Below are 16365 nucleotides of genomic sequence, written 5' to 3'. Positions count from 1 at the left end.
AGAAAATAAAAAAATACATTTCAAAAGCAAAAAAATATTTTACTAATATATATAAAACAAAACTACGGAGTTAATATATGCGAAAATGAAAGAAATAGAAGATTGTAAATACAGATTATGGTGGTTGCAGTATTTGACAATCCAAAAAATGTTTAATACGTAAACGATACGTGTTAAAAAATAAATATTAATCAGTAGCATTATCATGATAATTATTTTTTGTTACAGTATATTTTAGAGTTTAAAAAATGACCCATACAGTATATAATATAATTATTAGTAGTGATAATTTAGTAATCATCACCACGTGAAATAACTTCTTTACAAGTAGGACGCAATACCAGAGTATGTTCGAACTGAGCAGTATAGCAGCCTTTTATGTCAACCAACGGGGGATAAGCTTCAACAGCACCTTTATCGCAAAGATCTTTTAATGCCATTTGATATTTGGTGCATCCAACACGATCCAGCCAACGTTTACAAAATGCCAAAGTACCTATAGCAATAATAAATAATATCAATATTAAAAATTTTTATAACGAAATAGAATAATGACTTTTTTTTTTTTTTTTTTTTTTTTTTTCCTACGAATACTTACTGAAATTTTTGTTAATAGTATTTAACAATGATTTACTACTTTGTAATCTCAATGGTACAAAACCAGCTTCAAAGCTCTTCATGTAATGAGAACAATCAGCATCATCATGTACCACACCTCTGCCAGTGGATCCAAATGTTTCAATAGCATAAAACTCATTTTCTTCCATACGTGTAGCTTCACCACCACGTACAATAGGAACAGTTTTACCAGCATGAATACGATAAGGCGCAATAGAATGACCATTTAAATTTCTTATTGATTTAACTTGATAAGTTTTACCATCAATTTCAACTTCATATGATTCCATAACTTCTTGAATTGCAGCACCTACTTCGCACAACTGTACATCAATACCAGCAGCTTTTATTCCAGTATTAGTTGCATCTCTTACTGCTTCAATAAGTTTATCATATTTTGGATTAAATGATAAAGTAAAAGCACAATCAATTATTCGACCATTAATGTGGGTACCAAAATCAATCTTAGTTACGTCATCATATTCAAGAACGGTTTCATCACCAGCATTTGGAGTATAATGAGCAGCACAATGATTTCGTGAGCAACCTGTTGGAAATGCTAAGCCAGCTTTTAATCCATTTTCACCAATTAATTTTCTCGCAGTATTTTCAAGCTCATTACAAATTTCAATCATAGTCATGCCCGGTTTTACCCATTTCATAATGTGTTTTCGGGTTTGTCGATGGGCCTCAGCAGCTTGTCTTGCTTCATTATATATATCATTGTGCATTCTATCAAGTGCACGTGCCTCTTCAGTGGTAAATCTGAATAATGCTGTTTTTTCATCAACTCCTGATGGTGTTGGATGATCCATTATCTGTCCTATTGGAAAATTATCGTCTGGATATAAATCTCCAATTGGTATACTCGGTGGATCTGTCTGTTGTTTACCATCACCTTGTTTTCCTCTTGACTTACGTTTCTTCTTTTTTTTCTTTGCATCCTCTGTAGTATCTCCTTGATTATCAGCGTTTACTGCACCTAAATAACCATCATCATCATCATTATCATTGCTAATAATAAAATATTTTTTTTGATGAGGCTGAAGTTAGCAGACACTTGACAATTTTTTGATTTTTCTTGAAAAATGAATTAGACATAGAAAATTATTTATGAAAATGTCATTTATAATTTTTCAGAGCTTCTAAAGATTAAATTTTTAAATAAAATTTTCTTGCTAGAATTTATTAGTTAAAAAAATTCTAAAATTATCAGATGTCTCTCGACTTTAGTGTTATATTTTTTTTTTTTTTTTTCCAAATAATTTATTATAATTATAGAAATACAAATTTTACCATCAGCATTTTCATTGTCATCTTCTTTTTATCATCGGTGCCATCTACTCCAGCATTCTCTCCGGCTAATAAAATAGAAGAAAAAAATATTAAATACATTTACTGAGTAAAGTAACCTAAAATTATCCTTTTGATAATTAAAATGTAGTCTTTAATTATTTACACAATTTACTTTAAAACATTGTATTGTATTATTTTTTATAATTATCAAGTTATAAATTTAATTAATTAATTATTTAATTATATTTTGGTATTAAATGAATGGAAGTACCGGAAAACAAGCATGCTAGAAAATTTTACTCTATAGAAATAAAAAAATTACTTACAAGGCTTTTTCTTCTTTTTCTTTTTTTCTTCTTTTTAGTAGCGTCAATGGGGCTGCTTTCATCTTCATCATCAACAATATCGTCAGGATCTTCGTCAACTAATTTAATAGCGGATTTGCCGACTTCTTCAAGCACTGCAGCCATTTTTTATAATAAATATATAACCTTGTTCTTGTATAGGAATTTGTATAGGTAAGTAAGTACTTATTCACCGGACGCCATTACTACACTACCGCCAACTACTACTCACTGTATTATACTAAATGTGTTATGCGTTCTTTATTCGTTGTTACTGATGATTGATGTTGAAAAGAGACATGAAAATAATTATTTTTCCTCTTGTATGTAACTTAGATGTGCATATGTATTTAAAAAAAAAATAAAATTAAAAAAAATTCTACTTTTTTTTATTAAAATACGAGTATTGATTATTTCTTATAAAAATTATAAGTAAAAATTGTAATTATGTTTTATATTTTTTTTTTTTTTTCATTAATTTAAATGAATTTAGATGATTAAATACAATTTTTTTTTTTATTTTATATATTTATTGATACTCATAAGTATATAATATATATTTTATCATGATAAATTGTCGACAATACGAATAATAAAATAATAAAAATAGGAAATGAAGTAAAATCAGAGTAATAATAATATTGATTACTAATTAATCAATATTTTCTATACAATAATAATCAACTATTTTTGTTATTTTAATTATTATTAATCACTTATCATATAAATTGATTCGTAATGTGTTGTATATAATAATGGATGATAATATAAAAAAAAAAAAAAAAAAAAAAAAAAAAATTTAACCAACAGATGCAAGAACAAGTGCCGCGACATCAGGATCTTGAGAACGTACAGACAATTGCATTGTAACTTGTGATTCAGCAAGAGCTAATCTAGCGCGTGTAAATATTTCCTTTCCACCACGGAAATAACCGTGGAGGAATAATACATGAGATGTAGCACCTGGAGATACTTTATCGGTTCGTTCTGCTGGTTCAAGAGCCAAAAAACCAATAAGACTCTGTACAGCTGATTCTAAAGTGGTAACATTGGCTCCTAGAGCAAATGTATCTTCCATACAAGTAAATCCACGTGTTGGAGCTGCTTCCCAGGCAGCATTTATGTCTATTCCTCTTGTTCCTGATCCGCGCATTTGATCAGACAGTGTAACTTCAAGATCTTCAAGCTGTGAATATAAATATTTATATAAATAATTATTACTAGCAACCTTGCAGTCACTATGTGACTTTTTTAATAATAATAATAATACAAACCATATATTCATCTTGATATCCTTTATCAGTTTCAGGTAGACCAGTTGTAGGATCACAATCACGTGCAATAAATTTAAGAGTAGCTGGTGTTGACATAACACTGGAATTAATATCCTCTAGATATTGTAATATAGTATAAGTTGTACCCGGTTCATTGTATGTTAATCTTGGGCAAGGAATTTCCCCAATAATAGTATAACCTTCTGGTGGTTCTATAGCTACACTAACATCTTCCAATACTAAATCAGATAATGTATTTAAACAATCAAATTGTAGTATAAGATAATCACCACAAGAATGTTTAATACACTTGACATTGTACTCTGTTTCAGACTCAGTAAGTTCAAATGTAGCTGATGATTTAAATAGTGGTGATTTTTTAATAATCATCATTAATTGTGGTACTTGGGATAATTTTTCAGTATAATGCTCTTCACGTGACAATCGTGGCTGAGTTGGTCTTGTAATTAATTTTATTTCCGCAGGATTTGGTTCTTGAATAGTTTGACCTGGTGGAATTTGACTTATATCAAATGGTTGATCCATAGGCGATTGAATATAATTATGTAAAGCACGTTCTAAACTTGGAATAGATAATTGTGGTGGATGAATGAGCGTTGATAATGATGATGAATCATCACGTTCTTTAAGAATTTTACAGTAATAGGCTGCGCGATCACGTACTTCATCATCAGAATCTAATTGACAACGTGACAGTAAAACAAGTACATTTGGAAGTAAATCTGGACATACTGCTGCAAAATGAGCAAGCGCAGCAACAGCAGCAGCTCTAACACTGGCGCTTTCAAGAATAACTCGATTGTATATAAAACGAATATGTCTCGATGGATTTTTTGATGTTGGTCCTTCTTGTCCTAAAAGATGAAGAATTCTAACAGCAAGTGATGTATGCTCACAATCTTCTATAAATTCACATAAATGGGCAAGACCAGCTTCTTTAGCTTCAGTATTACCTTCCATGACTGCAATAATTGTATCAGCAATAGCTGCTTTATATTCCAATCCACCTTCATCTCTCAGCATTGCTGATAAGAAATTCATTAAAACAGAATGTTTGCGAGGAAACTTTTGACACAATGCTCTAATTGCTTGTACAACAACAACTTTAAATTCATCAGATATTTCAGATACAAAAGTTGCTATTTGTTTCATTAAACGATCAACAGAGCTTTCAGCTCCTGTTTTTAATAATGTAGTTATCGCCAGTGTTGCTATTGAACGATTTGAATCAGTTATTAAATTTTCAAGATCTAAATTACATGCTGTTACAGCTGCTGGATGAGTCATTGCTACTTTATTCAATGTACGTACAGCAGCAAATCTAAGCGCAGCCTTTGGCGAACCACAGAATAATTGAAGAACGCTTATTGCTGGTGCTATTTCACGTATCCCGCTTTGACTTAGATTAACTAAAGCATGAGCAGCTTCATAAACAACCATCTCTGATTTATGTCTCAAACATGCTTCAATAAATTCAAGTAATTCATTATTTTCATTATTTGTTTCATCTAACAATTTACAAGCCATTCTTATTAGCATACAAGTTGCGTATGGACTTTTTTGAACATTTTTATTAATTTAGCAACTAATTTAATAACAGCATGTTTGTCTGATTTTCTAGCTTGATATAAAACACCAAGAGCATGATATTGTACCATAACATTGTCGGAATTAAGGGCCTCTTGGGCTTCATTAGCCCATCTACGAGCAATATCACCAGAAACATTGCTTAAATGAAGTGATGATACCAAAGCAGCACTTGACACTGCTGGTGATTTATCAACAATAGCTTGTTTCATGTATCTTTCAATAGCAGCCAACATTCCACCATCTGTTATAGTACATAAAGCACGTATTGCTGCAGCTCTGTATAAATCCTCTTTACCAGTCATATCTTTAGTTAAACTAGATGTTACTATTATGACATCTTCAGCTACTTGACTTAATTCTTTTATTCCCAAATAAACTAAACGACGTAAAATAACATCTCGTGATTGAAATAATTTTGTCATTGCAAAAATGCTTCTGTTGCTTCCGTTGTACCAAGCTGCTCTCCTTGATTTAATAAATACAATATTTTTGTTAGTATGTGAGCACATTTTCGCGGATTTACAGGTGTGTCATTAAATGTTCTTGCTTCTTGTAGCACTGTTGTTTTTTCCAAATTTTGAAACGGATTACCACCTCCTAAAAATTATTATTATTATTATTATTATTAACACATAAAAAAATTATATTTAATAATCATTATATATTTATATATTTCATCGTTCATGCCGTGAGAAATGTCAAACAGACGTGTACTAATTTCTAGTAATTTATTTGATAAGTAATAATTAAACTTACCATCTTCCTCTTCTTTTTTATCACGTTTAAAAGCATTCATTTTTGTTTTTTTTTTTATGTTAAACAATTATATTTATTATTAATTTTTTTATTAATTTAAAAACATTGCCACGTCACCTAAGTGGTACAAATATTCAACATTTAACAGCCGACAGCCATTATCGTTTCATTTCAGTTTCTTTTTTTTTTTTTTATGTCATCAGTCTACTGTTGGAAAGAAGTGGGAATTGGTTATCTATTCGAAAAGGTCTGTAGCGCACTCTGTAGCGAGGAAATTGAACAACAAACCAACTTATCCCAATCGATATCAATAGTCATTATTTACAGCCGGTAATCATCCTGAAGTTAACCGTCAGCTGTCATTTTTAAAAATTTTTTTAACAAATTAATTACAATAAAAAAAAACTTCTAAAAATTTTTACTTGTAATTTTTATTCGTTTTCACATGTGAAATTTTGTAATAACAATTTAACTGCCATAAAATTATAAAAAAAATTTTTTTATTTACAATTAAAAAAAAAAATCAGATGTCTATTGTTTTATCTGTCAAAATTTATTTACAAATATTGCTACGTTATTTTAATGGAAAAAATTGTTTTTACGAAACTAATAGAAATAAAATTGATCAATATAATTTTATGGATAGAAAAATAATAATTATTGCGATTACTATCCATATTTTTTTCATGGATTACTACTATATACTTCTATTATTATTTTAAAACTTATATGTGTCAATCAAAAATTCTTGCTTCCTTGAAAAATTAATTTAAAATACGACAAAAATAATTATTATAATTACACTTTTCTGTATTAATGCCAAATGTCAAATTCATCCAACAAAATTTCAAAAGATGGTGAAGACAAAGTTAAGAAAAAAATATAAAATTTAGATCAACTCCTGGTCCGGATCCAAGGTTATTATTTTTATCATTTTAACCATAATTATTTACTTAAAATATTTATAATAATATTTTAAAGGTTCCAACAAACAAATCAATCACTTAGATGCTACGTAATGTATACAGATTTTTATCGATGCGAAAAGATTCTTGGAGAGAATGAAAAAGCTTGTCAATGGTTTAAAGATACTTTCCAAGCTTTGTGTCCAAAAGCTTGGATTGAACAGTGGGACAGTCTTAGAACGCTTAATCCTCCTAAATTTCATTGGCATAAAGAAAGAACTCAAGGAAAATTTCCAGGAACGTCTTATGGGGATTAATAAATATTAAATTCCTTACTAAAATCTAAATAAATAAAAAAACGTATTTTTAAAAAAAAAATATTCAACTTTATTACACACAGGTACAGAACGTGTATTTTCATGAGGTATATATGTCTGATATTAACACTATTCAAAAACACTATTTGTTTCCAACGAGTTTAATTAAGTTGATATTTATCAATATAATTTTTAATCATTTTTTTTTTTTTTTTTTTATATAACTTGAAAAATTTTTTACCGTCTCATTTACGTTTTTTTTTTTCCTTTCTATTCTGTCTGATTCTAATTATATTAACATTTACGTTGATTTATAAACTATATATAATACACACGAACGTCTTCTATAAAAGATCTTTTCACATTTTTTAAACATAAAAAAACATTTTTTTAAATTATTAATTATCAGCACGTTTCAAAAATAACTAAAAATAAAATAATAATTAACGTAAAACGAAAGTTATCTTTTTTTTAATTAATTTCTAAATATCAGTTTATATTTCACTGAATATAAATCCGGAAAAAAAATCTGAAGTTATTTTTTTGTTCCTGAAAAAAACAACTTACCATCCGTCGACAGATGGATGAGTCACTATCGCCAGATTATCATCAAGTATAAAACTTTCTTCTTCTATAATTAAATTCACTAATGTATCTGAAATAAATTAATTCCAGAAAAAAAAAAAACAATCAGTATTAATTATATTATCAAATTAGTAAACAACTAATAAGCTTAATAATTAATTTAAATCATTCAACTAAAATTCTTCAATTACTAAATTAAATAAATAAATATGATGAAGATATCTAAGAACTTTAAGTTATTATAAAAGTAAAATAATAATAATGTTATTAATAAATTAACGATTGTTGATATAATTTAGACTATAGAACCATCTTACGTATCAAAAAATAGTTGAAATCTTGGATAATTGTAGTAATAAATGCTACGTAGACCTATGATTGAGATGAGCATATGTACAAGCGTCGTCCTTACACGTCCCTTTTAATTCAAACGGACACAAAACTGCATTTGGATCCAAATTTCTGTATAAAAGCAATAAAAAAGACGAGACATGTCCTCAGACCAATAAACAATACAATAATATTCAAATAAAATTAAATAAATAAATAATGTTATTTGAAATTTTTAATTCAAGTGTACTTTACTCACCTGGTTGGATTTAAAGCTGGTAAAATAGACTCATAAGATTTTACTGGTTGGGATAGTTTGATGTTTTTTTCATATTCTTTGCGTCTATTTGATAAATTATTTTTTGATTTTTTGGATGAACTATCAATAATATTTACATTGGAATTACCACCAGAGGAAGTACTAAGTTGAGAAGTTTGTACAGTCGGTCGTATTAATGAAGAAATATTATTAACAGGCGGTGCATTGGTAAACACTGGTAATGTTAAATTATTATTATCATTATCTTTTTCAGTCTTAGATTCGATGGAATTAATATTATTTTCTTGTGGCATTGGCTCAGCCATTGTATACGATTCTTCAGGTAATGTTGGATCTATTGGAGTCAAACGTGACTCTAGTTCATTAAGATCATCGGGTTTTACATCTTGTTCGTCTTTGGCAATACACTCCATTTCTATTTGGTTCAATTCGCTTTCTAAATTTGGATAAGATATTGTAAATTTTGAATCAACGGGTAATGATTCTAATTCAATATCTATTATTTCTTGCTTAACAGTTGCTTCTGCTTCTATCCCTTCTGGATTATTTTTTTTATTATTATCATTACTATTATTTATTTCTTTTTCTGGTCTAGAACTTGAAACACCAGATGGTATTTCTTCTGTTCTATCATTTTCAGTTTTAATAACTATTGTCTCATCATTACCTGATTGACCGTCAACGTTTGTTACTGTATTAATAACATTTGTCGAATCTTTTTCAGTAGATAATAAATTCACTTGTAATGCCTCTGAGTTTAATGGCTCAGTATTATTTTCAATTTTCACTTCCCCTAATTGTTCATTCAATTGATTATTTATTTTTAAATTGTACGAATCATCAGTATTACAAGAGTCTTTAGATGATACTGATGATTGATCATCATTAGACTGCTGATCACTATTATTACCAATACCAACCGACCCGGCTCTTTTTCTTAATCGTTTAATACGATTTGCAACCTCTTTCATTGCCTCTCTAGATAACTGATTTCCAACTGGTGGTACTCTAAAATAATAAAAATAAAAAAATTTTAAATAAAAAAATAATAATACAAATAAATAAATAAAATAATACTGTACTTGTAATCTTTTCCTACAACAATTAATCCCATTTCAGTACAAATGCGCGCATGATTGTTACACTCGTTTCGTCGATCACTAACAATAGTTTTATTAGTCATTATTTTACTAGATATATCAGTTAATTTTTCTTGTTGTACTTTCAACTGTTCTTCTGCTAATTTTAACTCAGCTTTTAATCTTTTAACTTGAGTAGATAAATCCAATTGAATTTGACGCTCTATTTCTAATTCTTGTAAATTTTCAGTTAAAACATTGTACGCATCCAGCTCCATTTGTCTAAAAAAAAAAAAAAAAAAAAAAAAAAAAATATTAATCAAATATTAATTTAAAATACATATTTAATTATTATAATAAAAATTACTTTTTCTCCGTGAATTTACTTTCCATCGTGATTAATTTATTTTGTTGCTCGTCAGAAGAAAGTAATTTATAATCATCGATAACTATTTTTACTTCAGCATTAATTCTTTCTGATGGGCTCTCTGTTGACTCTGATGAACTACCTGCAGCAGTATTTACTGTATTATCATTTTTATAAAATTGACTTGAATTATTTGTTCTATTACCAGAGTCTAAATTCTCTGAAATAATCACAATACTTGTATCAACTTTATTTTCTTCTTCTTCCATTATAATTTCATTAATTAAATTATTATTATCCCATATGGGCAAGATTTCTTTATTGTAATTGAGCATAATTTTGTCATGTTCTTGTTCTTGACTACTTGTCATAGTTTCTGTAATTCCCGTTATCGTCGGCGTAGTCATCGTCGTCGTTGTCGTTATTGTCATTGATTGATTAGTCCGCATATTAAGCTGATCAGCGGTTAAAATTCTCAAAGTTGGTTCAACTACTTTTCCCCGCATATTAACCTGATCAGCAGTTAAGATTCTTAAAGTTGATCCAGCTACTTTTTCTTGAGGCTTAACAGATTCTGATTTTTTATCCTGATCCCTTTTAATAACATTTACTTGTCTACGTGGTGATACATCAATATCACGAGTATTTGAAATTTGAATAACAAGTTTATCAAATTTATTATTCACTGATAAATCATCAGCAGATACTCTTGGCCAATTAATAACATTTGAATTATTTTTAACGACGGGAGATTCTGAAATATTTGCTATAATATTTGGATCAACTTTTTGTTCTTCAATCATAAATGACTCAGTTATCGAATCATTCATATATTCATATGAATCACTACTAGCTGTTATTACAGTGGCTTCAATTATTTCATTATCAGATGATTTAATATTTACATTTACATTTTGAGCAATTGTTTCATCTGTTAAATTATTTCTTCTCTCATCATTCAAATTATTATTAGCTTTACGTATTAAATTAACTTTTCTATTTGGTTTAGGAATTATCTTCAAGATTTCTTGGCTACAATTGGCTAATACTTTCAGTCGACTTTCCTCTCTTTTCGATGATAATTCACTTCTGTTATTTGAAATATCATTGTTGATACTAAAACTAATTGATTTATCGGCAGATAAAGTCTTGGCACTGACACTGAAACTGGTACTGGCAGCATTAATAGAAGCACTTGTTTTTTCAACTCCAGGTTTAATTATTTTCTTCGGTAGACTCTTAATGGTATTTGAAATTGCCTCTGTAGGTTTAATAGCAGAGTTTGGCTTGTCTGGATTTCGTTTACGTTTATCATTAGTGATATTTTTTTCCAACTCAGCTGCTCGTTGTTTGAGACGTCGATATTCTTCTAATTTATAAGGTGGCATATGACGCATAGCCTGAAAATATTTAAATTATTATTAACCATATATTAAAAATAGAAAATATTATATTTACCTGTGGTGTTTTATTGAAATCTGATGAATTAGTAATTGTACTTGATGATTTAGATGCACTCGATTCTGTTTTTTCTCTCTGAGATCGTAAAAAGTCCTCAATTCTCTTTTCAAAGTCTGTACCGAGTACAGACAAAGGATTATTAGATCTTGTAGCAGGAATTTTGAAATTTGATTTAGATGCTGATGATAATTGCTCAAACTCAGAGTCAGTATCTGAATCTTCTCCAAGATTTATGATCATTCGTTGTATATTTTTTATTGACGTTATCTTTGAAGTTAACGAATCAATTGGATCATTTGTCTTATTAATATTATTGTTATTATTATTGTTTTCGTTATTATTATTATTATTAACAACAGTACTTGACTGCGGCAATAATGTTGGTACTTTCTTTTATTTTGAATAAACTTTTGCGGAATAACCGGATCAATTGTGCTTTTAATAACTTTAGGAACTCTTTCAGTTGGTTTTATTAATTTTTTTATTATTTTTTTAGGTGGTCCTTGAGAATCTGCTGAAATTGGGCGTTTTTTATTATTATTATTAGATGTAACTCCTGATGAAGTCGATGAAATACTATAAGATGGAGTAATAGTTTTTGAAATTGATGGTTTTTCACGACTTGGTACGTTATTTTTAATAATTGGTACATTAATTGTTGCAGATTCTGTAGATTCTTTATAATTAGAATCTTTGTTATTAGAACCAGATGGTTTAAGCCGTTTAGATAACGACGCTAGTGCTAGCGCACGAAGTTCTTCTTCTTCAAAACTTGATCTTCGTTTATTGTCATTTGTTGTTGATTTATTTGTTTCGCTTGTACTTGGCAAGGATTCTGGTTTTTTTATATTTTTTATTTTTGACACTTTAGCAGATGCATTATCTTTTTTTTGCTTTAAAATTTGATCATTTTTAGAATTATTTTCTAATTTGTTTGTAATTGTAGAAAGCTCTGTTATTGATTCAGATTTTCCAGTCTCTTCATTTATTCTATTAGTTTTTTGTTCTTTCTTATTAATATTATTTTTATCGATCAAAGTTTTTGTTTTAACACAAGTAATTTTTGAATTTTTATTAGTAATAATAGTTGTTATTTTTTTGGAAGGAGTTTTAGGCCGTCCAGGTTTTCTTTTAGTCTGATCAGATAATGTTGTTACAAATTCTTTTTCCGTAATAACATTATTTGATGAATCATCAGAAATTATATTTGAATAAATAGTAGTAATAGAATCATCATTGATAGAACTATCAAAAGCTTCAACAGAAGTAGATGCTAATGGATTTTTAAAAGGTTGCGGAATTTTAATTTGTTTAAATGTTATATTAGTTTTAACGGAGTGACTATTAATATCAACAGGTTTCATTTCTGCACTTTTAAATACTTTAACTGGATTATTATCGACTTTTCTTAATGGCAATGTCTTTTGCAAATGTTTAGTTATTCTTAAAATAGGAGCTGGTACCAAATTACTGTTAACATTGACTGTATTGTTAGCTTCATTATCACGAATAATGGGTCCATAATCTTCTTCAAGATCACGAATAACTTCATCGTACAATGCATCTTTTGTTTCTTTAAATTTCAATTGTTCTGTCGGTTCTAATACTTTATTTTTGTTAGATAAATTACCTAATGGAGAATTATTTAATTGTTCTAATGATACTACTGGATTACGTAATGTATGCTGTTGATATCCATATAATGTTGAAATATTATTTAACTCAACAGTTTTAAGAGGCATATATACAGACGATGGTATTGATTCCATAACATAATGCATAAAATTTGAAGTATTAGGTAAATAAGATTTGACTGAATTAGAAATTGGATAATTATCGTACTGATTGCTTTTCGGTGAGGCTAATTTAGTAGCTGGTATATCAGACGGTGAATAAGGAGCTTCCAGATCAAGCATTTCTTGATTTTTATGGTCTTGTAATAAATCGGTAGATAAATATGAATCTGCAAAAGCATCTCCTACTTCATCTGTCGGTGAATAAGGAGAATAAGCTTGTGAATTTATTTTTTCTCGTTCTACATCAGAATCCAATTCCATATCAGAAACATTGCTTCCTTTGTTGTAATGCACAGAAGAAGCTCCTGGTGAATATGCACTATTTTCTTCAATGTTTTCAATAACATCATTCAACAGACTATCATTGTACGTAGCTTCATCTTTAATAACTTTATCCCGTTTTTTTATAAATAATCCTTTATTTTTACATTTGTTCATAACTACTGTCTTAAGTGCTTGAGCACGTAATTGTAATTCTTCAACATTGTGATTACTGTCATTGAAAGGAACAGTTTGTGTATTAACAGAATCTGTTGAATTATTATCATTATTATTACTATTTTGTTGTTGTTCGTCATCATCTTGTCTAGATTGTTGTGTATCTAAAGCAAAACGCCTTAGAGTATTAAGATCTTCATCATCCAAGTTCTCTATTTTTATTGTTTCATTACCAATATCTTTACTACTACTATTATCAGCTCCCTTAAAATCTGAATGTAATTTAGTCATATTATTTAATTTTTCCTTCAATGAAGATTCTTTGTAACGATTTTGTCTTGCTGGAGTTACTGCTGTAGTATCATACTCTTTAACTTTTTTAAGTAACGACGAAGTATATGCCTCATCATGACGTTTATTTTGATGTAGAGTTTTGTGGGAACAGTGTTTAGTGGGTACTGACGTAGATGTTGATGATTTTCCGGGAGGTAAAAATTTACGAGGTGATCTTCGACGTGATGATGGCAAACGTGGATTTTCGGGAGGTGATCTATGAGATGATTTTACAGGCGAACTGTAATGTTGTCTTGTAGATTTTTGCGAACGTGACTGATGATTTGTTGTTATTATTGTCATTGTTTCACGTATATCATTGTAAATAATAGGAGCTGATGCATAAGTCATGGGTTGTGTTGAAATAAAGTTCTTATTATCATCTGGACGAAAGTCACTAATCACATCAGATTCTAAATCATCCATCGTAAGCATTCTTGGTCCGGCTTTTTTTTTATTTTTTTTTTTACGTCTCTTTTTCTGACCAGTTTTGATTTCAATTTGTTGAGAAGATCCTGGTACACTAACATATTCAATTTCTTCTCCACTAGTTATTGGTGTGAGTCCATTTTTTGAGTCTTCTTGATTTATTGTTGTCTTATGCTCTGTTTCAATAAATCCATTTGAAAATTTACGATTCTCTTTTCCCCAAGTTGCATCTTAAGAACGAATAAAATATGAAAATCATATATTAACAATAATACTAAATAGAATTAAAATAATAATTTTTTAGATTGTTTTTTTTGTCCCAAAAATTTTTTTGCTATTTAAAATTTAAGTTCAACTAGAATATTAATAGATATAAAAAAAAAAATTACGGTTATACCTGAAGCGTCCATTTTGGTTCTTCTCATGTTATTTATTGTTTTGATTTTTTTTAATATTTTAAATATATCAATTTAAATTCTACGATATAAATTAATAAATAGATATCAATTTTTTACTTAGTATATAAAATATAATTATGTTTAATTTACTAAAATTAATATCCACGTGTTAATGTTAGAACAGTAAGAATATGATATAATAACTTTGTGGAATTATTTGTAGAGACGCAACTTGTATTTACACAGAAACGACATACTGATAAAGAAAATGCTGATGCATAGAAGAGAAAAAAAAAAAATTCTTTTGCGATGACGTCATCGCAGTATAAGTTCATTGATAATTTTTCTAAATTTTGTTTTTAGGTAACCAGAAATATACAGTGTTGTAAATGTAATAAAATATATCAATTTTCAATACTTCCTGTGTAACTGCAGCAAAAGTAGGTAATTGATATCTACATTGTTTAATCATTGCGTGTTTATTACTCAGTTTTTTTTATCTTAATCTCAAATATTTTCTTATAGGTTGATTCTGTATTGAAAATACTGACGATAACATTAAAAAAAAAAAAAAAAAAAAAAAAAACTGTTAGTGCAGATGATTCTAAAAGTTGAGTTACTGATAATAAAAACAAAAAACAATGTATATGTTTATTTAAAAATTAATTAATTGTTGCGCAAAATTTTTTCATGTAAATATATATATATATTGTATCTATACACACAAGTGTATGTTATAAACCAATAATTAATTTGGTAAATTTTAGAAAGATAATAAAAATAATAAATAATTACCTCGTTTATCATTCATGTTGTTTTTCAATTTAGCTTCATGTGATCTTGATTTTTTTTTTCGATGGTTGTTTATACTGAGATCTTCTGATGAGCTCACATCTTCCACTGAAATTTCACCTTCTTCTTTTTCATCCATTCCTCCTAAAAATTCATATGATACAGAAAGATTTTTTTATCCAGATATAGCCTATTTTTAAAACTCACTGTTTTCGAGTAAATAATAATGAAAAAAAAAATTTTTTAATCACATTAATTAATTTTGCATACATTAAAATAATATTAAAAAGAAAATAAAACCAAACCATGTTTAAAACGTTACGTCAAATCATGAGTTTTCATTACAATGCTACCTATCTCAATAAATGACAACACCAAGATTAATTTATATTTTAATTATTAAATTATAATAATAATTAATTTGTAAATAAATTAACTTCAAGATTAAAATATTTTAATGTGCACAGAACACAATAATATAATTCTTAAAAAATAAATAAATAATTATGTACTCACAATGTGTAGTTGATTCAATTCAAGCAGCTTGCACTCTTGTACAATAAGAAAACGCCATTTTGTATAATTTTGTACAGTTTATATATATGTATGAAATGTAATAATACTGCAGTTAGCATAATACTGAAGTTAGCGGTCAGCTGTAAATTAAAAAAAAAATTTTTTACAAATTAATTACAATAAAAAAACGCTTCTAAAAATTTTCACTTGTAATTTTTATTAATTTTCACATGTAAAACTTTTTAATTAAATTTTTTTTTTAATAATTTAATTGCTATAAAATTCTAAAAAATTTTTAATATCTGTCAACTTCAGTGTTATCAGTTAGCTGTCAGCTGTCAATTTTAAAAATTTCAATAATAAATCAATAACAATAAAAAAATGCTTGTAAAAATTTTTTACTTGTAATTTTTACAGGTAGAATTTTTTAATTTAATTTT

The 16365-nt window shown here is 27.9% G+C and overlaps 3 protein-coding genes across 3 annotated transcripts; all 3 read right to left on the bottom strand.

Moving 5' to 3' along the window:
• Nucleotides 1–200: 200 nt before the first annotated feature.
• Nucleotides 201–2461, bottom strand: LOC141526070 (methionine aminopeptidase 2-like). Its single transcript, XM_074240822.1, has 4 exons — nucleotides 2237–2461; nucleotides 1936–1979; nucleotides 599–1631; nucleotides 201–496 (listed from the first exon to the last, which is right to left on the bottom strand). The coding sequence occupies exons 1-4, from the start codon at nucleotides 2382–2384 to the stop codon at nucleotides 291–293; spliced, it is 1431 nt and encodes a 476-aa protein (XP_074096923.1). The 5' UTR covers nucleotides 2385–2461; the 3' UTR covers nucleotides 201–290.
• Nucleotides 2462–3001: 540 nt separating this feature from the next.
• On the bottom strand, nucleotides 3002–6078 carry Gammacop (coat protein (coatomer) gamma). Its single transcript, XM_074241127.1, is given in 5 exon segments — nucleotides 3002–3444; nucleotides 3533–5127; nucleotides 5130–5576; nucleotides 5579–5740; nucleotides 5900–6078. Coding segments are annotated over 5 exon segments (2631 nt in total). The 5' UTR covers nucleotides 5940–6078; the 3' UTR covers nucleotides 3002–3057.
• Nucleotides 6079–7167: 1089 nt separating this feature from the next.
• LOC141526228 (uncharacterized) lies at nucleotides 7168–16041 on the bottom strand. The gene is given in 9 exon segments (XM_074241103.1): nucleotides 7168–7776; nucleotides 8024–8168; nucleotides 8296–9324; nucleotides 9399–9677; nucleotides 9763–11162; nucleotides 11221–11557; nucleotides 11560–14449; nucleotides 15413–15553; nucleotides 15926–16041. Coding segments are annotated over 7 exon segments (6171 nt in total). The 5' UTR covers nucleotides 15549–15553; nucleotides 15926–16041; the 3' UTR covers nucleotides 7168–7776; nucleotides 8024–8068.
• Nucleotides 16042–16365: the final 324 nt, after the last annotated feature.

This window comes from Cotesia typhae, unplaced genomic scaffold (genome assembly GCF_013202065.1).
Source record: "Cotesia typhae breed Kobodo isofemale line unplaced genomic scaffold, CoteBio_Ctyphae contig_33, whole genome shotgun sequence".
Taxonomy (NCBI): Eukaryota; Metazoa; Arthropoda; class Insecta; order Hymenoptera; family Braconidae; genus Cotesia; species Cotesia typhae.
The sequence above is the reverse complement of the archived record's forward strand: the minus strand, read 5'-3'. Positions and strand labels throughout refer to the sequence as shown.